At 43.2% G+C, this 25683-nt stretch overlaps 1 protein-coding gene across 1 annotated transcript in view; it reads left to right on the top strand.

Annotated features, from left to right (window-relative positions):
• The window catches only part of chsy1 (chondroitin sulfate synthase 1), a 56293-nt gene extending 32529 nt beyond the window's left edge, over nucleotides 1-23764 (top strand). The window contains exon 3 of the mRNA XM_080458275.1: nucleotides 20575-23764. Coding sequence (XP_080314401.1) covers nucleotides 20575-22167 — 1593 coding nt within the window. The 3' untranslated portion in view covers nucleotides 22168-23764. The remainder of the gene's footprint in view (nucleotides 1-20574) is intronic.
• Nucleotides 23765-25683: the final 1919 nt, after the last annotated feature.

Raw genomic sequence — 25683 nt, forward strand, 5'->3', positions numbered from 1 at the left:
AATGCGAAGTTCAGGTGGCGTGGCGACGTGTCAGTATCATACCAGGGCTGTCACAATCGACAACAGCAGTGTTACTGAAAGGCAGGTCGTCAAGGAACTATATTTAACTCATCTATGTTAAAATATAAAAAGCAGGCGTTCTCAAATTCTGTTAAATGCTCATGCTGGCGTCATCATAAGGTTTTTAGGGCTTGTCTGCTCATCACTTCTCAGTCTCACGGTACTTTTGGCTTTGAAATTTTGGAGAGGTTTATCTAGATTAAAGTCTTTCTGAGGAGCATCATCCTACAACACACAGAAGTTTAAAAGAAATCACAGTGGTTATAGATTAAGTTTACTTTTGGTAACAGAAGAAAAACAGCTATCTTTTAAAATTCCTAAAAGCCTTTGTGGATTCTTCTTTGAGGCCTATCTTGGTTTCCTCTCCGGGGATTAGTTGAAATTGTGTGTGGTTTGGAGCACTCGCTCCTTTCTCTTGGGTGATGACTTTAAGTGCAGTGTCTTTTTTGAAGGTTTGTGTGTTCCCTCCTGTAGTTCCACCCCATCTGAAAGTATCCAGGAAATAGAAACTTAATGTGTCACATAAATAAACCAGCTGTTCTCAGGGTCTCACCACTGAAAGCATTTAACTTTAAAACGCTACAGTTGAAATTACACAGGTGAAGGAATCTTTCACTCCCGCTGCTGATTGCGCTGTGTGTGGTTGTGGGATGAGAAAGCTGCCATTGTCGGTAAACTGTAGCCGGTTGGAGCTGAACGGAAGGCTCATGTTGCTATTGGAGAAATGACTGTAAGGGAGAGGTGAGGATGCCTCGGAGACGGAGGAAGGGATCAGAGCCCAGAGACAAAGGGTGATTGTCCTTCCCAAGTGTGTGGTACGCTCTCTAAAGGAGGATCAGACACCCCAAACTCATTTCTAATCAGCACTTTGCTGCTACATTTAAATCCCAGACAAAATTCAAGATTTGGCATGATTGGGAAAAGTTCTGATCATGCCGAGGTGGCACTATATTGTTATGGAAAATGACCGAAACCAAATTGAGGCGAGTAGTGATAGAACTGTGTCATGGATAGGCCAACAGTGTATCGGGCACCATGCCAGTCTATTTCGGGAGAGGCAGCACAAGAACAGAACAAGGTGTTGCTTCATATCACAATGCATTCCAGTTTTGATGAAGTCAACCCTCATTTTTCTGAAGGTGGGAAGGTGTGCCATTGCATAAGATGATAATTAAAGGTTGCCCCCACATGGGACCAATTTGTATCATTAATTGTTGTCGACCCACAACTCTGTCACTGCTCACAATTCCTCCCTCCTGGGACCATGTTCAATAGATACTGACCACTTCCCAACATGAGCTGCAGATTTGGAGATGATCACACACATTCGTCTCACCATTAAAAATCGTCAAACTCCATCCAATCTTTGCACTCGCCTTATTTTCCTGCTTCTAACACATAAGCATTCTGAGAACTGTTCACTTGTTGCCTAATGTATCCCTCCCACTCACAGCTTCCATGATTAAGATTCAGGTCCACTGGTCAGTGGTCACAATGTCATTGCTGGTTGGTGCCTGTCACCCATCAGTCAGAAGTAGCACTTGAGGTCCTGCGCACACAGCTCGGTCCCATTTTCAAGTCAAAACTGCATCTGCTGATTTTTCAAGGAGACTTCATCTTCAGCATGCCTCAATCCTTTCAGATCCTTCATGTTTAAGATTTGAAATATCTGCTGGTCACAGCACTGCACCTGCAGACGCTGGAAGTGATGCAATAAAAGGAGGACAGTGGAAAGTCACTAGGCCGAGTGGAGCATGGCTCTGGCTTTGTGATGACTGGATTTTGTTCCTGATGTTGCTGCCTTGGTCTGGCCGGGTCTGAATAGGTGATTCATCATCCCGCCGTGGACTGCACCAACTGACTGAGAGGCAGTCTGTGCCCAGCTGTAGCTGGCAGGGGACACTGGCCTGCTGCTTCTCAGACTCAGTCGGATTGCTTAAAGCCATGAAGCACAAACTCATCTGTTTTAGTCATATCTGAGATGATGCAAGTCTTTGTGAGTGGCAGTATTTCTGTTGTTCTTGTGTGACATTTCATTGGGACACGGGTCATCCCACAGGGCATGTAACAGCCGCAGAGCATATTTGAGTCAAACATCTTCTATTATTGGCCCATTTTTATGAGCCCCAAACTGTCTGAAAGCAGTGTCATTACAGGCTGTAGTTTAGACAACACTTAGCCACTCGGAGATATGAGCTTTTACCTAAGGCTGTCTTCCTCCATTTCCACTTACAGCTGAGAGAAAGCAGCTTGTCTAAACATCTCACCTGTTGCAGACGATTAATTTGCCTGAGCGGCTGATAAAGAAATCTTTAATAAGTTGCCTCCTGAAATTAATTCACTCATGGCTTCCTGAGATCCCTGCTCACTTTCCTCTTCAACCTGTGCCGCCTGTCTGGAAGTGCGCTCATTTTTTCCATACTCTCACTCTTCACTGTGCTCTGCTTTCCCTGAGCGGAAATAGCCGTCTCACCGAATCCACAAGTAGTGACGAGGCAAATCATCAAACCCGACAATCAATCTGGTTTCAGATTCCACCCCATTCCGGCTCTCCACTTCCTGCTGTTAGCCTTTTCTTTTGCCATTGGGAGGGCTCAGAAACACAGCCATAGGATTAGTAGCATCACTGCATAATAACTCCTTTAAGATAATGTGCTGTGTCTGTAGTAGAATTACCTATTTCTGTAATTACAGCACAAAAAATGGTGACAATATACCTACAGTCCTTTGCTGCATTATTGAAATGTTATGTGATTTATCTGTGGTTTAAATAAAGCGATTACTCATCTATTTTCCAATTAAGTCACGAAAACTGTTACAGAACAACGTGTTAGCACTCGCCTGCGCTGGCTGATGAAAGATTGCCTGAACAAGCAGCAAAGCAGATTGTTAGACTTCTGTTAGGCTCCTGTTGTAGTAAAAGTTATCATGTTGCCTGCATGAGAAGCAGACAAAAAGTCACTGCTCACTAACTAACTATGAGATCAACTTGAGATGGAACATTAAAGACCTCATAAATATGGACTCCAGTTGCGGGAGTTGGCTGCAGCAGGGTTAAATGTGAAGGGGAGATGGTATTTATAGCCAGCACTATAACCATGGCTACTGAAAGAAAATATGGCTCCCACTCGGAGGAATACGATCACAAACTGTCTTCATCAATCAATCATTCAACTTTTTTTTTTTAGTGCACTGGAATTCCTCCGTAAAGGTGACATACAGTGAAAATGCTTTCAGCAAAGGAGCACATCATAATTTGTGAAAATGACTGAACTTCTCTCCAGAGATTTGTGCAAGGCTTTTTGCGTCACTGCTTTGGAAGATTAAACCTGTGATTAAAAATGTAGAGAAATACAAGAAAACACAGGAAAGAGTAACAATGGTCTTTTCTTTAGAAGATACAATGAAACCCTGCATTTTTACATGGGTTTGTAATTATTTAGGCTTGCTACTCATCAGTCATTTGAGTTTGCCAATAGGTGTTTGCTGTAGGCGTGAATATAAAATCACAAGTAGGTCTTGTCATGTTTTTCAATGTATGTGACACATGCGGATGCATTTTCCTTTCAGAAAAGTTCTGCATTTACACTGCAAGGTTTCGAAAACTGTCCGTTTTCACAGAAACGACAGAAAGGCTAAAAAACTATGTAGTTGGCAAGCCAGGCCAGGAATTGGTGCAGTTGTTAGTTTTTGTAATGAAACCACACACACACATGCAGCAGAGAACAGTCCGCTATAAACATTAACAATGGGAGAACACGGACATTCGTATGGACAGACGACCAAGTTGGATTGTTATTACTGTGACTGTGTACTATAAAACTACCAAGTCTCAGGAAACTGGCCATCTACTCGCGCATGTGCGACTATTTACCATATTTACTATTTACCACGGCCAGTTGCAGTGTTTCAGAAAAGTTGAGTTTCCTCGGTTTCCAGGTCGACGGTATCAGAGTGTTTTCAAAAAAATGTCACCTTGGAAACCATTTTGAAAACAGTAGTGCTGTCAGTGGGTCTGAGCTCCGTTTTCGTGTAAACCGACAACCAAAATGCAACGAAAGTTTTCAGTTTTCTCTTGAAAGCCTTGTCGTGTAAACACGGCCTAAGAAAGTCTATTTGCTAATTGCTAGACGTACACGGTGAGATGAAATACCTTGAAAGTATGACATTAGGAGGATTATATTCCTCTTCCAAATAGTACAAAGTGTGACATAATTTTACAACAAATCTCAGTCCCAGTCTTGACAAATTGAGGCCGATTTAAAGGAGTCGCCTCTTTGTTGTGGTGTCACTCTCAGCTTTGGACCAGCAAGTGAAACGTGTTTGATGTCACTATTTATCTGAACCCCTCACAAAGATCCCACTGGTGGAAAAACATCAAAACTACCGCTGGCTGGGAAGTTTCCAGACTACACCCCGCTCTTTCCGTCACGGGATGAAGTCAGCTTCAGTCCCACCGAGTCAGACATTTGAACTCTGACGCACAGCTCCTCCAGCTAATGTCAAGATAATTCCAAGGTTGCAGTACAAGTGTGAAAGCGGCTTTAGACCGTGAAGCTGAGTGCTCCTGCCTTTGTTCATGGTTGAAGAACCAACAAGAAAGTCTGTATGTCCTCAGGCAAGGCATCTATTGTCCCACTAATCTCCTGTACATTGAGACATTTTTAATTAAACTGGGAGATGGGTACGATTGCTACAGAAAAAGTGGCCTCTTTTCTCTGAACAGCAGCAACCAATTGATTGAAAGGTGAGGTCTCACCTCATGGCTTTTGGACTTTGACTCTTTTCTCTGACCAAGGGAAGAAGGTAAGCAGTTGTCTGAGAACAAAAAACATCCAAATCAATGAAAGCTGCATTGCTAGAGTTTTTAATGATAACAATGAACATGAATGGTCATCCCTACAACACGTTGAAATATAGATAAAAAAAAATTCTCAGAATGGAAGTTTATGAATACAAAAAAGAAATTGGTCAGCTTAATGTGTTAAATGTACACCTCCTTGTTATTCGACTCCAGAAAATCGGTTAGTGTTTTACTAACGTGCATATGCAGGGCGTGGCTTGACTCTGCTCAAGTGGACTGTGCGTAAAGCACTGCAGCACCCAAATTGTAGAGAAACCCTTTCTTAAAATAATTACAATTTGTCAGTACTGTAATTTAAGTAGACTGTGTCAGACAATAAATTGCACATAAATACACCACTGCAACAATGCAGCGAGTGACTCCTGCCTATCAGTTTGAACATTTCATGGATGGAAAATGTCGATGGACAAGAAGTATCTGCTTGTCAAAATTGGAGATAATCATCACAAACATCGCTGAGCATGAAAACTTCTGAAGTCCAACTGTCAATGAGCGGGAGAACCGTTTCAATTACGCAGCTCATCACGATAATAACCTTGCAATATGTGATTCCACTTACCTTTGTTGATAAAAGCTTCTGGAAGTTAATGGAAACGTTGACCCCGAATACACTGTGCCAGGACTCACAATGATAATCTCCAGAGTACCTTATGGCAACCCGTACTTCAGCCACATTTAAAATCTGATGTAGTTGTTGACGGTTAGAGGTGAAGGCTCCAAACAGCTCTAAATACACTCTTCATAAAGTTATGAAGTCCATTATGAAGAAAGTTCTTCATAATGAACTCGGGACCAGTCCAGGATTGAACCTGATACTGTCACACATAGTCAGCTGGGATTGGACTTCTGACCCCAAATTTGATATAGTGGTCTAAAAGATGGATTTTGGATATATTTGTTTACAATTTTGAAACCAATTAAGTGGGTGATAAAACTATGGTTTGGCATTCATCCAACAGTTACTAGTTGGCGTGAGGTTTGGGGTGTTGGCGACATTGTGGTTCAAACTCTGTAAAGGAGGCTCATCCTACTACTACACTTACAAAACCTCTGTCCTGTATCATTGAGATGTCGTTTTAGACCCCTACTTGACTCCTCTTGTTGCAATGTGTACTTCGTTGCCACAGTTCCAAGTTATCTGCTTATCTGTTATGAGTCTTGAAGGATTGAGGTAAATTGCTGGGATGCATTTAATGTTTCGGTTGCATGATTTTCGTCACCATCATGGAAGCATACTCGCTCAGTTAAGCTAGCAAACAACTACTGTGGCTTTTGAATGGGCTCTGGCACTTTTGACTTGTGTTGGGCGCCTGCCCTGATACACTGTGTAATTAGACTTTCTCGAGTTCTGGCAGACTAATAATCTATGTGTGTTTGTGTGGGCATCCACTGTTTTCCTGGCACCATCAAGATAGTACAAAGCCCCCGTTAATCCAGTTAGTGATAGCACCGTCCAGCCCATCCCCCATAGCAATCCATCAGCGCTGCCAGGCTCCCTGCTGCCTTTCACCTGGGCAGTGATGTAATGGTTTTACCTGGCCTCGCGTCTCACTGCATCACAGGTACAGCAACGCTGTTTTTATCCAAGAGGATCTGTTACTTTCTAGAACTGCAGCCACATCCAAAATAGGCTCGTTCTTTTTGAAAAGTGGTCACCGTGAGTTCTGACTGCACGTGTCTGGGATCAGCTGTGAGTTTACGAAGCTGTAATATCACCAGAAAGAGAGCTCATTGTGTTTGGAGTTCACAAGCCAAGCTTCCACATTTCTTCGGGAACCAAAGTGGCCCTGCTTGATCAGCTTTAGTTGGATCAAGGAGTGTTTCTCACCTCAGTTTGTAAGAGTAAAAAAGCCTTTCGGTAAATGTAATCAGGGAGGTATTCAGCTTTATTTAGAAGTTTTCCTCCCTACGAATGACTCACGATTCGGCAATCCCACCACTATCATTTTAAACCACAGTAGCTGAACTTTCCTTTTTAAGGAACGGTTTCCCTCAGTTTCTTTCCTAAAGCATTTCTCACCAGTTCCTCTTGGCCCTCCATGTTTCTTCTCACTTTTAGCAACACTGTTTGTCACATGGGAGGAATCCGTAGTGATCGCTGGCCGTCCCGGGAACATCTGGACCATGAGCCATAACCGTCGGCATGCAGCTGTTGCCATGCTGTCCTCGGGGTGAGGTGACTTGTGGAGTCGGCAAGATCAAACCGGGAACAGGGTTGTAATTAGCACTCTGCTTCCATCCTCCTCTCTGCCCCCCTTTTGAGAAGGCCACAGGGTTCAGGATGGGGGTGGGGGATTGATCATAACATGCAGCTTGTAGCTCCACAGCTGAATTCTCCCAAACACTTCCTGGAAGTGGACATCCCGCTCACTCCTCTTCATTGCACTCATCTGCTCACTCTATATCCACAACTCCAGAGAAGCATGGTGCCTCTGTTTGGACATGGAGGCATAGAATCGCCTTTGTTTGGAAACACTCGGCTTAGTCTGAACTCTGAATGACGCTTGTAGTCACTCACTCTTGAACTGACATCGTTAAGAACAATGTAAAGAATATAGCAACGAGATTAATGGTGTAAAGTTTCCTAATTCTGGTTTGTTTCAGACTTGTCTTGAAATAGCGTAAACCCTCAACACTATGACAAAAACAAAAGAAGTCCTTATTTTAAAATGTACTTTATATAGTGCGATATATCTATTTATATATATATATATATATATTTTTTTTTTTTTTGCCATATATACACGGCTGTCAAAAAAACCCCTGGTGTACTTCAATATTGTAATAAGTTTGTGGTCAGTGAAAGAACTTAGATTTTCTCTCTTGAAGAAAGGACAACACTGCCCCCAAGCAGCCAGAGGAGGAAGGACCTTTCATTTTTTCCATCTTGTTTCTTTGTCAGCTGGTTTATTGAGTTTCAGAAAACATTGAACTGTTAGATGTTTGAACATAAAAGACTGACATATTCCACTGATTCTGTGAAAACCAAATGTCTCGGTGTATGTGTCGTCCATGGATAAACTGATGTTCCCCAAAGTTAGACATCAGGTTAAGTTTTAACTTCGATTTTAGGAAACCCCACCTTGAGTTTGAGTTGCAGAAGGGCATACAGCATAAAAAATAGCCAAGTATGCACGGCAAGTTTCATTGACTTGCTTTGTGAAGCTTTGTTAGATTGAGCGTCTAAATACGACTACATACATATGAGTTATTATAGGAATTCATCAACTTTAATATTCCAATATTGCATGTATTTTTTACAGACCTTGTATTGCACAATTGATAGCTGCATTTAATAATTACTTTAATAATGGCAACTGGTTTTCTTAGTTTGAAAATGAACTTGTCAAATGTGATGTGGTCTATTTTTACCCCTCTAAAAATGTGTAACCCTGTGTTCATGCAAATCCAGCAGAGAACAAAGAGCTCTGAATGGACCAAAGCATGATATCCTCACAGTGATGTGTAAATTTAAGAAAGTTCTGCCACTGACTCTGTCTACATTTTATAGAGTTCTTAGCTGGTAAAAATCCCACCACTGTAATCAAACATATGTTGTGTTTCTTATAGTGCGGAACACAGCACTGTTGTGGGAATAAACGTCACAGTAGCTGTGTGATTAGTTTATATCTTTGGGTGTAATGTTAGAAACGGCAGTGGGCATGAACTAAACTGGACTGGAGTGCAGTGTTTCTCTGACGTTGATGTGGACAAAAGAACTGTACTACAAGGTGAACGGGTGACTTCCTCCTTCTGATTGAACAAAACTGTGGATATGGCGGTAGTTTTGTGTATATTAGGAGTGTGCTGAAAATATCCATGAAAAGCGTCCTTACCATATGTCAACCATATACAGTGATGCCTTTTGTATGGCCTGGTTCTGATTGAGGGGCGTTCAGTCTCTCTGTCGAATTGTGTACCAGCATTACACAAACTCCAGTGTAATGTCTCAAACTCCAGTGTCACTCCAGCAAGCTAGAAATTTAATTAACCGTTTGTTTTTATAACACGTCGTGTTTCCATCTGTTTCCATCATCCTTCCATCCTGAATGATTTTCAGAGCTTCTGATTGGTGGGTGGAGAGGTTGTGTGAACCACACAAAAGCCCCTCCTTGTTACCAGTATCATGCATTTCCTCTCCTCTTGACGCACTCTGATAACACTCTCTGTACACCCGGTGGAGGGGGAAAGTGGACTTCAAAGGGAGATTAGCTTTAGGAATGGAGGGATTGTTTAGGGCCGGGACAGAGGGGCTGATTATAGGCCTGTGTAAACATATTCACTTTCAGTTGTTGATGTGTGCGGAGAAAGAGTTGTCTGCGCACTTTCCTACACCCACGAGCCAGTTCCTGTTCATCCAGCTTCCTTGGGCGGCACTCGCTAAATGCTAGCTACTTGGACCACCACGACTCCGCAAGTATGCCACTGCCCACCGCACGGCTATAATTACGTTCAACAATAAAAAAAAAAGGGAAAAAAAAGACCAATATTGGGTAGTTTTTTCCTTCACTTTTCTGCAGGTTTTCAATTTAGGCTTTTGCCTTGATGTCGCAGAGCTGTGGACCCGCCCATGGTCTCCTCTGCCGGCTTACAGACGGTAATGATGCAGCTTTCCTCTGAGAGGACCAGTGACTGTGTGGGTGACTGAGGTGACAGAAGGTCTCATTCCTTGTAATTGCCTGGAATCTCTCTTCATTTCATTTTCTTTAAATGGCAATAATGCCATGCATACATGAAACCAGTCTCCGAAGAAACCATTCACCAACTGTAGAGCCATACTTTGGACAGATAAGCTTTCAGGTATGAGTGGGATGATCCTGGCTACTCCTGCGAGTGCGCCGATATTTTTAGAAGAAGGATGGATTAAAGGGAGAGAAGGAGACAGTAACCCTCTGCCATGGTGTCATAGTGCAGTCTGGAACGGAGCTGGAAAAAAGTAAAAAAGCAGTTGACCTGAATCTAAGTCATAAAAGAAAAGCACAAAGTACTAATATCACAAAACAATTCAAGTATTGAAAACGTTCAGTGATGCCAGAAACATAAACCGAACAATGCATTTTAAAACTAGTGGAACCTCTTTTGGCAGCAATAATGTCACCATGTTCCTCCAGTAGCTGCTGATCAGCAACACCTAGAATAAACATTTGACTATTCTTCCTTTCATTACTGCTTCAGCTCAGCCTGAACCTTAGGGTGTCAGTTGGAATCAGGCCTCGGTTTTAACTGAGAGCCTTTATTTAAGCAGTTTTGTAATAGATTTACTTTTATATTTAGGGTCATTATTTTGCTGCATCAGCCAACTTGAACTTGTTTCCATCCATCCATCCATCCATCCATCCATCCATCCATCCATCCATCCATCCATCCACTAAACATGTTCATATGTGTTGACCTTTTGCTCTTTTTAACAAAGATAAATTCATGAATGAGTTCTGGTTTCTTCTTACAGGATAGTTTAAAGGTTACACATACTTCTTTCAATGCTGTGTATTGTGTTGCTCTCAGGCTTTTCGTAGCTTCCTCATACTACACTCCTTGTTCCTCTTGCATGAGTCCTCGTCGTTCCACCACATTACAATGTCTCCTAAGTAAAAGCAGGCATTGTGAAATGCTGGACATCCATTAGTGTCCGTCACCAAAGCAGTTTGCTCTCTTTTTACATGTTATTGAAGTCCACACGAGTGTTTATAGAGGGCAGGAGATGCAGCGTGGGTAAAGAGAGGCCCACTTCACAGCAAAAGCCTCTCATACCAAACCAGTGGCCACGCCTGCAAAAGCTCGCCTTTCTGTGTTTGTGTCTGCCAAGATATATTTGGTATAGCTTGTTATGTACAAGAGTGAAGTGTGTTTGCCACACGTTTTGTTTGCCACATTGTATTCTGGGTGTGAAGCGGAGTGAGAGCAGCCTTTCGTATGTGTTGAAAGTTGCTGCGTTCTTCAGGGATATATTGGCTTTGTCCATACTGCTGCAATCGAATCATTCAATACAGGTAATGTGCAAGTGATGTAGATAAAATTTGATGTAAACGGATCAACCAGCTCCTTAGAGTGACGTGAAAAATGCACATTTTAGTAATTTAGTGACATTCAAAATGATCTATAAGCAAACTGTTTCCATGGTCAAAGCCAGGATTATTAACAGTACTGTAGGACTTTTATAACCTTCAGCCCCTATTTCCATTAGTTTCTCATAAGGCCTCTGACACCTTTCTTTTGGAATTTCTAGCCCTTTCCTCATGTGCAAAAGCTTTCAGCTCTCTAATATCCTCTGGTTTCTGTGCTGCCAGAGCTTTCTTAAAATACCTCCAAAGATTTAAAGTCAGACTCCCAAACCAGCAGGCTGAGACGGCCACTCAAAGCTTTCACAGAGCTGACTCCTGAACCAAATTTGCTTGACTTGATGCATGTTTGTGATGTGTTGCTGGAAAGTTTCAGTGCTTACCAAGCCTCTATTTGCTCACAGCTGGTATTGAACTCTTCTTTATAATGGCCTGGCACTTCAAAGAATCCCAAGGCTGACCCGTTCCCACAAGAGGCTGAAACCAACTCCAAGTGCAACCACGGGGAAGATGTTCTGCTCATCACGTAGCCGCTGCGCTTCATTCATGTCCCCTCATACACGAAGCTAACACGTGATTCATGTAGGAGAAAGTTTCAGCATAACCTCGTAGATTCCACACAGGTTGTTTTGTGGAATCTACAAGTCTGTCCGGACTGTTTCCTAAACTTTCAGATTTTTAGTGAAGAAAGTTGTGCATTGAGGTTTTAGCATTCGAAGCTTTGTTTAGAAGTGATTTTTTTTGTTTTGTTCTGGCCTTCATCAGGACCTCCCGTTAGGCAGTAATCGCCTTGCGGATTATTTTCTATCTTTTTAGCCAATGAAAGTTCCAGTACTTCCCCCGCATGTTTTAAGTTCATATTGCTGCCAATTGGATCTCCTGGAATTTGGAGTATTTTTAAGCATTTTTTTTTTAATTGGTTGACTTCCTGTTTTACTGACCTCTTTACAACACTGTCACCTACCTGGGGAGGAGAGACCTTTTTTTTCATTGCTTTCTCTCTAGAATTTGCACATCTAACCGTGAGAGCATAAATTTTCTCCATTGACCAAATACATGCTTGTTGTGTGTGTGTGTGTGTGTGTGTGTGTGTGTGTGTGTGTGTGTGTGTGTGTGTGTGTGTGTGTGTGTGTGTGTGTGTGTGTGTGTGTGTGTGTGTGTGTGTGTGTGTGTGTGTGTGTGTGTGTGTGTGTGTGTGTGTGTGTGTGTGTGTGTGTGTGTGTGTGTGTGTGTGTGTGTGTGTGTGTGTGTGTGTGTGTGTGTGTGTGTGTGTGTGTGTCTTCTGTTTTATTTGATAACCCGTCCTGGATGTATGTGACATATACAAGCTAGAATAGGCTTCACCTTTCATAACTTAGATGCATGTTGGTTCAGATGAGAGAAGGAAGTTCAGAAAGATCTTTGTTATTCAAGTGCAGTAGTGCAATAAAACCTGCTTTTAAAATTATATTATTCTTTATATTACTTAGGAGTACAGATGCACATTTATTTGCATTGCAACGTATTGCTTGTTATAGCCTGTTGTGCTTTGTAAGTAAACAGTCTCGAAGAAGAATAGATCTAAATTGCAGGCTTATCTCAGAGGAAGTGAAGCAAGTGTGTTCTTCTGCTTTTGCAGAGTGTATCGACAGGGTGTTGGTACCTTAGTCTTTAAACAAGCAGCTTCACACTCTGTTCTCTGACTCCACAGTGTGCGACATGTCTGCAACATGCAGTATCTCAAAGCCTGATAGGAAAGGGCCCAGATAAAAAGTTCATCCTCTCAAATGAGGGACTTCTCTCTCAGCAGACTGAGTCGGAGTTTACCTGGAAAAACTGTCACAAAGACACGTTGCTGTTTGGTCTGTGGTTATGCTTTCAGCACTGCAAACACAATTATAGACTGCAACGAGTCAAAGAGAAACCTGAATAAACTGGAGGTAAAACATAACAAATGCCTCCCACTCTGGCCATTTTGCATCGTGTAATAAAGCAGTCATGCTCTGTAGAATATCTAAATATTGCTGAGCAGTTGCTTCTAACAAACACCAAAACAACAGTAAATGCTTGAATACAATATAAGAATGCTGAATTCTGGCCTAGTTTGGACATCACAGTGGGCTTGTGTGCAGCACTACCAAGTAGCAGCTTCTGCGGTATGGCCTCTCTGTGTGGAGTTTGCATGTTCTCCCTGGATTCTCCAGAAGTAGAAAGAAGAAGCGCAAACTGATATAAAGTTGTTCTGAGTGTTCGGCATTCATCCTAAGGCAGAGCATTTTGCACTCATTAACTCAGTTTTATTAGAATACTGTACATTTGTTCAGTAAAATGCTTAGTCAGTGATAAGTCTATAAAAATGTCTTGTCAACATGGCCACACACCCAATTGAATTGTTCATTGTTATAATCACAAAGCAGAGTTTGGGTTTTTGCCTATAAATGAAATGTGTGTCTCAGTTCTATTATGAATAGTTTCACAACTCAAACATTAAAAGGAAAGACTTCCTGTTTGGAAAAACATTTTCTCATGACCCCGAGATCTGCTCCTGCCTCCCCCCAGAGGAGGAGGCAGGAGCAGATCTCGGGGTCATGCCTCCTCCCCCCAGAGGAGGAGGCCCGACAACCTCAGCGTAAAATGATTGTATTCAGCATCACATGTGATGCGGTAACTTGATTAGAAACTGGACTGCACGCTGAGTAAGATTTTGAGTTTTTCAAGCAGGCTGTGTAGATTACATCCTCTTCCTCCATCTTCCAAGTAAGAAATAACAACATACAGGGAATTTGCCTCTCAAACTCTATTGTAGATTCATATAATTGGTGTTGAGGCGTTCTGGATAATTACTCGTACACTGTGGCCAAACATCTGATGAGAAGAGAGTGAGTGTCATGGTGAATGTGGGAAAACGACATAATTTCTGAGTTGATTCAGAGTTCAGGCTTTTCTTGTCGGCTGTGAAATCTGTCAAGCCTTTTGTTCATGTGACCTTCACTCTCTCTTGGCATACCGGAACGGTGCACAGGCTGTTCCCATCTCGTCCCGAGATCCTGAGCCGAAGACGACATCTGGATGGAGGAAACAAAGAAGCTTTTTTAAGCTCCCATCTGATTCTCAGATAACACACACCTCCGAGTCCGAGCCCTGTCCAATTTCATTAGTACTGCAGTAATAAGATATCGAGCTCTTATCAACATGATAAACGTCCTATTGTGTCACCCCCATTATGTAGAAGACACTATGAAGATTTATTGTTGAGAACAGGCCTGATAAAAGTGTCGAGACAATAAAAGTCTCTTCAGACATGCAGGTTTTAACATTTTATTTCCAGGAAATAGCATAAAAAGACAGTGCTGCAATCTTTCTGTTACCACCTCTGTGATATTTCACAGCATGGCACTATTTCAGATGACGTGGGACGTTTTAGGGGAAACACTATTTGTAGAAAATACACTCCACTAGAACCTCCACAGGACTATGTCCAGCTGCCGTCTGTCTTCGTTACAACCGCAGCCCTCTCTCGCAGCTATCAAGGCCAGCTGTTAATACAGGCTACCTGTATTTTGTTTACAAGTTGTTGTCAGCCAAGGTGAGCTGTTCTCTGGTGTGTGACACAGTGGAAAGACACAACTGTGACTTTACCGCACCACTCATAAAACTGTGTTCAGATGATGTATGTAAAGGTGGGTGAACAAGTTCATGACAGATACTTTTGCTTGGGGTTTTGGTGTGTCGTTTAACTTTTGGTTCACTTTACAAAATACGACCGACAAGCCTTATGTTTGACACCCCTGATCTTTTTGAAGTCAAATTGGGAATTCTGCCCTACAAAGAATTGTTTACATATTCTCTCTGATTAAAGTTAGGTAAAATACCAGCGCAAAGTCCTCAATCATGTCATAATTCTAATTCGATTTAGATAAAAGTTGACTCCGCAGATCATTCATTCACTGAATGATGGGTTGGATGATGATGTACAGTTAGACTGCAGTTGACATTGGCACCATTGGAATGAATGTTCAGAGCAATGTAAAAACCAACCATCAGATTATTGAGTTGTTGTTTAAAACCACACAAAAATACACACAATTAAAGTAATGTAAATCTATCCTGTGCTTATTCCAGCATTCAGTGCACTATAGATCACACTCATTCATGGTTTCCGCCATTATTTCATATGGCTTTAGAAACAATTTTGCTAAATTTGCTTTACACAGTCTTGAAATGTGAAAGATGGAGTGTTTCTCGTGAATAGTTAAAAGAGTTGAGAGATTTCCTCACCCGGCTGGTCATTGACAGCTTAAGGAATCAAACGGACGCGCTGGCGGTCAGTATCTTGCCTTTAGATGCTGCTGGCATTGAGTGATTGTGATTTGCAAGAGGTGGGATGGTGGTGGTTGTGCTGCAGTAAACACTGACATGTTGGTGCCTGCGCTGTATACTTGAGAGCGAGCCGACTCGGCTCCTCCACATCTCTGCTGCGTTCTGGAAGAGCGGCCATGAAAAGATAAACATCTGTCAGCGTGTGAGTGCGTAGGTGTGTGTGTGTTGTAATCCTTATTTGGTCAGCTTCCATTTTTGTGACTGAGGTGTTGTGAAGGTAGAAGGAATGTAAAGTTTTCCCATTCAGCCGGTGTCTCCATGTAATTTTTCTCTTCCTTTGGTCATTCTTTCCAATGTAACGATCAGATTGTCCTGTTTACGTGAACATTGAATAACGTGATCAGATGGATGTTTATATGCACCATGAATAGCACCACATTCAGCCCGTGGATCAATCTCATGATGCTTTGCACTGCAACGTTGACATGCACACACGGCTTCCCGTCCAGCTTTACACCGCCACTATTGACGATGGATTTGTTAGCTCGACTAAAGGAGTTGTAATTTTGAAACTGCAACACTAAAGAGACATGGTCTGAGATGTTTTATGCATGATGTCGTGACGTTACGTAACAGACATGCACAGGGAGGATAGTTTGATCCTGACTAGGGAGGCTTGTGGAAATCTTTATGTGGAAAGAGAAATGGGTCAATTTGTACAGATTTCTCTCTATAATGACGCCGAATGAGGCATTCACATATTTGGCAGCACCCAAGCTGCAGCTCACTTGTCTGCATTATGAGTTCGACTCTTTCCTAAACAGACCTCGTCCTCATTGGTCATCTCTGATTTGAACTTGTTTCACCTTCTTTGTTTTCAGAACAGTCAACACTTCTGCCAGATTTACAATGATTTGTAGAAGTGACCCGTTGCTTGTGTCCCAGGATGTTACTGGCAGTGACTCACGCCGAAATATAAAAATACATTTTATATTTTAAACACAGACAAGTGGAGAGGTTACAGGGTAAACACGGCCTCCAGTTGGTTTGAACTGAAGCTACACACTCTTTACATGAGTGAAAAAACTAATGGGGAAAATACAAGCTCTGACATTTTATTCTTGGTTCTTTACTGCTGTGGAAAAAGTCATTCAGAATTAAATCCTACCCATCAGCAATACATACATATTTTTAGTTAAATATGGTATTAGCTAACTCTATCTGCTTATATGTGTGTATATTTTTTAATTTTTTGTTTATATTTAGAGTGTTTGGGTTTTGTTCTTCGGTTTGCCGTTGATTGAATAGAAGTGTAATTGCAGTGATTGTTGTTTGTTGTATTTATTGTTTGGCCATATATTTTAGTGATTTCTCACTTGTGCCAATTTGACTTGAATAGTACGCTTTAAAAATGAGTATTTCTTCTTTGTTGTTAAATCTTTTGGTTTCAGATAAAATGAGACATTTTGAAAACATGGAAAGACAGTTTTGTTCTGCCAAGTTTCAAAAGCCAAACTACTCGGCCATCCACTCAGAAAGATAATGTTGTGCTTTCTGATGGATTTAGACATGGCTGAGGCCTCTCGGGTGTTTGGGAAACTTCCATTAATACAGAGTTTAAATACACTTCCAGCTTTTAATGCAAATGTGCATTTGTCATCTGATCAGTGTGCTCAATGCACTTTGATATTTTGTCAATAATTTTTTATTTGATTGAGAAAATAGGAATCCATTTATCAGACCATCTATGTTTGTTCCCTTCACCAGCTTTGTCCAAGTCAAAATTGCAGGGTTGGTTAGAGGCCAGCCAAGCTGACATTGGTGAGCTCCTTGAGGCCCGCGTGGTTTTCCTCCCCCAGCGTCCATGTTAGAGGGCTAATATCCACGGAGTCATCTGGCTCCATGATTGTTGCAAGCATCCCTCATCACACTAAACTGGAGCTATTGTGGAGCTGTCTTAGGTGTTAGAGGCTTTTCATGGAGCTGAGAAATTAGTTTGGACAGACCACCCCTGTTTACAAGAGAGCCAATTACAGCAGCATAATGCCGTCTCCAATTAGATTTGCATGGCTCGCTCAGAGGCAGGCACTGCTTATTGTCCAGCAGATTAAACCCGGCCAGAGCAGCAGTGGTCATGCTGCTCTGCCGGCCACGCCACCTACTCTGACGGAGGCTCTCGTCTCTCTGCTGCTGCACAGAGCCTGGAAACCTCGCACACGCACATTAAACCTGCTGATTTCTGTACATACAGGAGAGACAACTTGTAACTGTTCATGCAAACTGGTCAAAGTTGAAGCACGTCACTGAACTTTGGTGTTGAAAAGCAAGAATAGTGAAAAGAGTAAAGTTATTGTTTACACTATATAGATATTCTCAAAATGCTACGGTAGAGTTGCTGCTATCAGGGTCTGTGTCGTACCACAGGAGGGAAATCCACCGCAGATTCAGCAGGATGAATGTGAGTGGTGGGCAATGAGCCAGGAATAAACTTTCTTAATAGATCTACATGAACCCTAAGGTCAAGATACGTTTCTGTAATTCAAGACCGCTTTGCCGTCTGCTTCATGCTGCCATCAGGCCATCAGAACAGGTAGCCGAAAGCAGCGGAGAAGTGTTAATGTGTGATCTGGCAAACAGCTGGAGAAAGAGCACTTTAGGACCATTGTGCTCAGGAGTCCGGCTTTGAATTTCAGTAGCGATGGAAACAGATAGGTAAACATCAAGGACTTTCAAACAAATGTATCTACATTTTCAAACAGCCTAATACAAGAAGCATCTCAATATTACATACAATTTTTTGTATGATGAACATTTAATAAGGTATTCTCAAGTTCTGATTTGATGTTATATGATGTGTTCTTACTTCTTTCTAACAGCTTCTTTGCATTTCATTATTCATAGACATTCATAGTTACCTTGCACATGATTTATTTTTATTGTGTGTTTTAAGTTTAACAAAAGTATTTCTACAAATATAGATAAGAAAAAGAAACCCAGTGTGCTAAAATCAAAGGTAGACCTTAAGAAAACAGTGAGTGGAGCTGTGTGGCTGCGGGTGGCATCAAACTTAATAGTCCTGGCGATTCGAGGTGAAGCGTGTTTTCCTCGACTTCGCCGTGGTTGTGTCCAATACACCATGATGAGTTTGAAATGAATTTACTGATAGAGCTGTGTTCTTAGCGCGGTTATCAGCAGCAGTGCAAACAGCTGTGCACACATTTCTGCAGCTTCCAGGAACCAGTGGCGACTGACCTCGGCCCGTCTTTGCAAGGAACCCATCAGAGTTTATCGGGAGGGGTTGTTGTGAGGTTAACGGCTGTGAAACAATTGCACTAATGAGCCATGTGTTGCACCGGCGAGGCTAGCAAAGGTGCTAATGATGGCAAAGCCACGGGAGAACAACGTGGAGACTTCCTGAGCGGTGGGTTGTCAGCTGACGACCGTCAGCATTACTCCGCTGGATGCAGTCTGAGCTCTCCTCCAGCTTCAGCTGCAGCACTCAGCTTGAACCTTTGGCCACTTCTACTGCAGAAACAAAAGGTTAGGTGTGTGCTAATCCCTAGTTGATCCAAGAATGGCTCATTTTGACATGTGTGTCCGTTAACATGTGTTCCATGACATTTTAATATCGTGTCCAAATAAGCGCCCTACGCAAGTCCTTTCCAGTGTCCTAAAAAGATTCTTTTTTCGATTTCTGTAAGTCTTCCTGGATTCCTGGTAGTTGTACCACACTTTGAGAGCCCTGGTTCAAATGTAAAGGCTGTCCCTTCACCTCTGGAGGCACAGCTCTGCTCAAGACATCCATTAATAATGAGGTTAGTGTGTTTTGATTGGCCAACTGCCCTCTCTCCGGTGCAGAGGAATGCAGAAGAGAAGCGGTGGAAAAGCAGAGTTACCCAGGCGCTTCCTGTGATCGTGTTTAGCTTGAGGTGTCACTTTGCAGCGCTCTCAGGCCTGTCCTGTCTTATTCCCAGTATGGCCTCTCCCCTGGGGATCAGGCTCACAGCCCTATTGCCGAGCGGTTCTCTGAAATTAGACTTTTCTGAGCTGCAGGCACACTGATGCTCCCTTCACTAGGTGGTGGTGGGACAAACCCTGCCTTCTCTAACATGGCTGAGACCTTGTCGGCTGCTCAGAAACAGCTGTTCCACTGTTTACCCTTTCAGCTTGCTTCCATTCGTGGAGCAGCAGGTTTGTAAAGCTCCAGCGGGTCTGCAATAAATACTCATTCACTTACTTTCTGTCAGCACTGGACTGAGCAGTGAGCTCAGTGCAGAACAGGCTCCTGGAGACCTTTTAATGAGGAGTATGCATCAGCAGAATGCAGAAAAATGACTGGATTCAGTGTTTATGTGCAGGTATACAGTGTTTTGAGCTGGAGATGCATCAGGGAGAGAGTATACTGAGCAAGTATCTATCAAACACTGCTCAGCTTTACAGTGAACTGTGAAGATAGCACACAGAATGTTGATAATGTAACTTTTTTTTTTGACTCCATATAATTATGTTTTGTTTTGGTGTAATGATGCCTCTGTACAAGCAGCTCCTCTTAGTCGAGCTGAAAATCACAGGTTTCAGTTACGGCGCAGTTTGAGCCGAAAATTCTAAGTTAGAATGGGCACTAACGTAGCTCAGATTACACCCTCAACCCTTTCACTCCAGGAGTTGTTGTGAAATAACCTTTTATCGTGAAACACGGGTATTTCGGGTTCAGCTAAAAACTCCATGTGACAAAAGACGCGTGTGGTATGAGAGTTAAATGTTCAACATGTTGGCAACCCTGAAGGTAACGCGTGTGTTAGCTAGGTGCGCTAATGATAACCAAAACTCAGCTTTGCTGGTGATAATTTACCACAACGCCACCAACAATGATTTTTGTCAAGTTGTGTTGACCTAGTTGGATCATACGCCGGATAGCAAAAACACCCAAAACCAAATGAATTCAATAATAACAGTTACAGTGGAGAAGCATCCAAGCTACTACTATTAACACATGTCAGAGAAAAACTAAATAAGAAACGTTCTGCACTCAATGGCCTGCTGTGAGGGTATGTTCTCCAGACTTCACTGTAAAGATTTGGCCAATCGGGGAGGGGGTCCGCAGGCTTTCTGAGAGGCATTCTCAGAATGTTAGAAACCACAGCTATGGAGTCCTGTAGCTCAGTAAGCTTCTCAGAACTTCAAGTCAGGAACAGATTTGCACAGATTTGCATTTGTACATATGTGCATGAAATACTGACAGTCCATCGTCCAGGCTCAGAGGTGCTAATAATCCATCTTCTGTCTCCACAGATGCAGCAGCTCTTCTATGAAAACTACGAACCCAACAAGAAGGGTTACATCCGAGATCTTCACAATAGCAAGATCCACCGAGCCATCACCCTGCACCCCAACAAGAACCCCCCCTACCAGTACCGCCTCCACAGCTACATACTCAGCCGCAAGATCGCAGACCTGCGCCATCGCACCATCCAGCTGCACCGGGAGATCGTGCAGATGGGGCGCTACGGAGCGGCCGATCCCAGCCGGGAGGACCTCCAGCTCGGCATGCCGCCGTCGTTCATGCGGTTCCACCCGCACCAACGGGAGGAGGTCCTGGAGTGGGAGTTCCTGACTGGGAAGTACCTGTTCTCGTCGCTGCATACCCAGCCGCCCCGCCGTGGGATGGACTCCTCTCAGAAGCAGGCCCTGGACGACATCATCATGCAAGTCATGGAGATGATTAACGCCAACGCAAAGACACGGGGCCGTGTCATAGACTTCAAAGAAATCCAGTACGGCTACCGGAGGGTGAATCCACTGTACGGTGCAGAGTATGTGCTGGATCTGCTGCTGCTGTACAAGAAGCACAAAGGAAAGACCATGACGGTTCCTGTGAGGAGGCATGCCTACCTGCAGCAGACCTTCAGCCAGATCCAGTTCCGAGAGGAGGAGGAGATGGATGCTAAAGCTCTGGCGAGCCACATCAACAAGGAGTCAGACTCGCTGTCGTTTCTGTCCAACTCTCTGAAGATGCTGGTGCCCTTCAAGCTGGCCTCCTCTGGACAGGACCAGAAGGAGCCCAAAGAGAAGAAGGTCAACATCCTGGTGCCCCTGTCAGGGCGCTATGACATATTTGTTCGCTTCATGGAAAACTTTGAGCGAGTCTGTCTGATCCCCAACCAGAACGTCAAACTACTGATCCTGCTCTTCAGCACGGACAACAACACAGAGCGGGTCAAGCAGGTGGAGGTGATGAGGGAGTACCACATGAAGTATCCCCGGGCCGAGATGGAGATCAAGCCTGTGACAGGCTCCTTCTCCAGGGCTCTGGCTCTGGAGGTGGGCTCCTTGCACTTCTCTAACGACTCGCTGCTCTTCTACTGTGACGTGGATATGCTTTTCACCAGCGACTTCCTCAAGCGGTGTCGAACCAACGCTGCCCTGGGGGAGCAGATCTACTTCCCCATCATCTTCAGCCAGTACGACCCCAAAGTGGTGTATGCCGGGAAGGTGCCCAGCAACAACCACTATGTCTTCACCTCCAAGACGGGCCTCTGGAGGATCTACGGCTTCGGGGTCGTCTGCGTGCACAAGGGGGACCTGGTCCGAGTGGGGGGCTTCGACACCTCCATACAGGGCTGGGGCTTAGAGGACGTGGATCTTTACAATAAATTTGTCCAGTCGGGGGTGAAGTTGTTCAGAAGCCCAGACACAGGGACAGTGCACATTCACCACCCGGTCGTATGCGACCCCAACCTGGACCCCAAGCAGTACAAGATGTGCCTGGGCTCCAAAGCCTCGTCGCACGGCTCCACCCAGCAGCTGGCCGAGCTGTGGCTGCAGAAGAACGACCACGGCTTCAGGAGACTGGCCAGCAATAACGGCTCGGTTAGGACAGCGTGAGACCACGCCAAGCGCTCACTTCCTCCTCCTAGTGGTGGTGGTTTCACTACTTAATTTATTTTGTATGGAGATGGGACTTCACATGGATCTATTTTGAAAATGTGTCTTTTTTTTTTTTTTTAAGAAAATATACAGAAATGCCATAACGAACAAAACAACAGCGCTGTCTCTCGTGTGGAAGCACAGGCTTTAATTTCCCTTCGAAGGATCAGCATATCGACGTGAGCCTGTTGCTAATGGAGGCTCTCAGCCCGTTACTGTTTCATTCCAGAGGAATACAGTGGAGGCAGGGCTTCTCAACGCGCTGAGGTACACGGTTCTGGTTTAGCATGCAGAAAACGGACTGCGTGCCCTCTCACACCGACAGTGCTCCAAAACACACACACACACACACACACACACACACACACACACACACACACACACACACACACACACACACACACACACACACACACACACACACACACACACACACACACACACACACACACACACACACACGAACTCCTGATTGTGAATGTTTACAAAAGACTGAACAACACAACATGAATGAAAAGTTCAAATCACAGCATCTCCATGGTTCATTCTGCCTCGTATGATTTACAGTGGCTTTCTTTTCCATTCGCTTCTACGGTTTCTGTACTACGACTTAACACTGTTATTTTTATTTTCTTTTAAAAAAAAAAACCAATTCTGTATCAGTTTCTGTGAACCCAACTGCTGGATTTGATATCTGCAATTCATTATTTGCTGTCTAATTTATTGAATTTGCAGGCTCCATTTTTCTACACACTGACTGTTGAAATGTGTATATTGGAACGATTGTATAACCTCGTCAGTTGTGGGTTTTTATTTTTTGTTTTCCTGTCATGTTCCTTTTCTTAAACTCATCGTCACCAAAGAGTTTTGCACAGTCTGTTTTAGATATCATGTTACCTGCTGCGTGTGTGTGGGTGGGTGTGTGTATGTGTGTGGGGGTGTGTGTGTGTGTGGGAGCTGTGTTGCAGGCATGAACATGAAACTGGCTGTATAAAGAAGAGCAAACACAAAAGCTCGATCTACTCCAGTCTTTTTTTTATTTTCTTTTATTTAATTGTATTTTATTTCTTTGACAGCCTGGCGTGTACCAGCGAGCGGACATGAGAGCAGCGCTCTGATTGGCCGGCTCGAGATGGCATGCTGCTGGCTCTCTTCTTCGTCTTTTTCTAATTATTATTTTAAACTGCTTCCCCTATCAGCTGAAATCAGAAGGTGTTGTGGCTCAGTCCTGTTTACAGAGGCGTGGCTTCAGGAGTGAATCCACTGAGCTGTGACAGTCAGGTCCAGACCACCCACCCTCCACCCCCCATCCCCCCGTGCTGCCTATAGACAGGTACTGTACGTTGGTGCACTCCGATGGCTCATCGCTCAGCTGCAGTGGTGTCACAACATGAATGGCTGATTTTTAACACTGATAACAGGATGAATGACTGTGCTGTCACCATAATTTTTTTTCTGGGCTTCTTTTTTTTTTTTCCATTTTATTTTTTTTTTTTTGGTTCTTTTAGCTCTGTCCAAACGGGCAAAGTTTTTTTTATTTTAAAAGAAATAAAGTGGGGAGAAAAGAAAAAGCTGCATTTGTGGTGTTTTTGAAGTTTACACAAGAGCAACAGGTGAAAGACACTTTATCGTGTCTACTGTTTAAACTCATTTCTCTGTGGATGAAGGATTCCACCTGGTTGGTAATTCAGCGCTGGGGCACGTTCCTGCTCTGGCATTCATAATCAGGGCTCTGTTTGAGAAAAGCAGCTTACACAAACTCTGAGTGTGACCCTTGAAGTGTGACTTAACAAAACCTGAGAGGGGAAACTTTCCAGTTTCACTCCGAGTTCCGCTTCTGTGTGTCAACTGTAATGAAACGGTCATCAACTGAGCCCTGATACCATTATTCACCACAGAAAACAGGTAACGGTGCCGTTTCAAGTCACTTCTTCTGCAGTGTCAAAGAATTTAGTACGTTTTTACAGCAAATCACAAATAAGTAGAGTTAAAAACTAATATTTTGCCCAATCGGACATATATAGATATGAAGCTCTGATCACCTGACCTCCACTTTCAAAGTAAAATCTAACTCCGATGTCAAATATTGCAAAATCAACCCGAAAAGATGTAACAAACTGCTGTTCCTGGTTTGTCCACTGGGATCGCGACGCAAGATCTAAATCGAATGGCCTTAAAGCATGAAGCCATACCTTTATGTGCACTTTCTGGGAAGTGAGGGGCGGTAAACTGAGGAGACAAACTGTGGGGATTTAGTATTTCTGATATTTTCTGGATGCTTGAGGATTGTTGTTTTTTTTTTGCTCTTAAGCTGTGGGAAACTGTTGAGTAGCTGCTATTTTTAGGTTATGATGCTATCATTTCATTGTGAGCTTGCATTTGCAGCACCTGAACTAAGTGGAGCTGGTCTGATAACAATCAGATTATCATGAGTAAATACAGCTTGCCAGTTAGTTTAGAGCCGTTGGAGCGTGTTTCACGCTCAATGGATGAGAGCTGGCAGCTCTGCTCCACTTGGATTTTAAAACACACTTATTTGATGTGTGTTTAGTCACATCAAATGAATAACATTGGTGACAGTGCTGCGAAAGAGAGGTGCACGTTTACTCTGGCAAATCAGATTTGTTTATATCACAGGTGATGAAAACCAAACAGAGAAATTCCCTCTGAGGTGAAAAATGAAACACACTGTGCACACACATTCTTCTTCCACTCCACTCCTGATGAGATCTGATTGTTTTCCACGCCTGTCCTGTTTATAGATCCTCCTGAGCTCTGATCAGTAAGCAGGAACAAAAACTGAGGCATTAAAGCTGGAGAATGGCACGACAGGACTTTTAAGTGGAGAGGACCGATCATATAATAAACACCATGTGTCAGATTCCTCAGTGAATGAAGAGAAAAGTGATCCACTTTACTCACACAACACATTAGGAGCAACTGGAGGTTCAGGTCCTGTTAACATGAAAAACAATATCGGCTGTAAACGGCATTGTTTTTATATTTCTGTCTCAGAAATGTTGTGTTCGGATGGCTTGATGATCACGATCACCACACACAGCAACCCGGGAAACATTGAACATGTTGTAGTTTGTATGCCAGACCACTAGTTGGTGCAGAAATGTGTCCTCACTGATGCAGATGACCGAGTAAATTTAGTAGTTTACTCCGTTATTCTTGTCGATCATCTCACACATGAGCAGAAAAACTGACTAACTTTGACTTTCTTGTGTACCCACTTACATTTCATAAACGTTTGACTTTCCCTGTTCACACAGAGACGGGATCATTGCACAAACGTACTCTGAGGGTCTTTCATGAAAAATGCTGTCATTGTTGATTAAACAAACGCAACAAAAATTTACCGATTTAACTTGGTAAACTTGTTTAGACAGGACCTTGGCCAGGACTGTGTCTTGACCTAAAGAAACAGATATGCACAGTGAGACGGAGTATCGATCCACAGATAATGAG

Source organism: Lipophrys pholis (genome assembly GCF_963383615.2).
Source record: "Lipophrys pholis genome assembly, chromosome: 2".
In the NCBI taxonomy this organism is placed as follows: Eukaryota; Metazoa; Chordata; class Actinopteri; order Blenniiformes; family Blenniidae; genus Lipophrys; species Lipophrys pholis.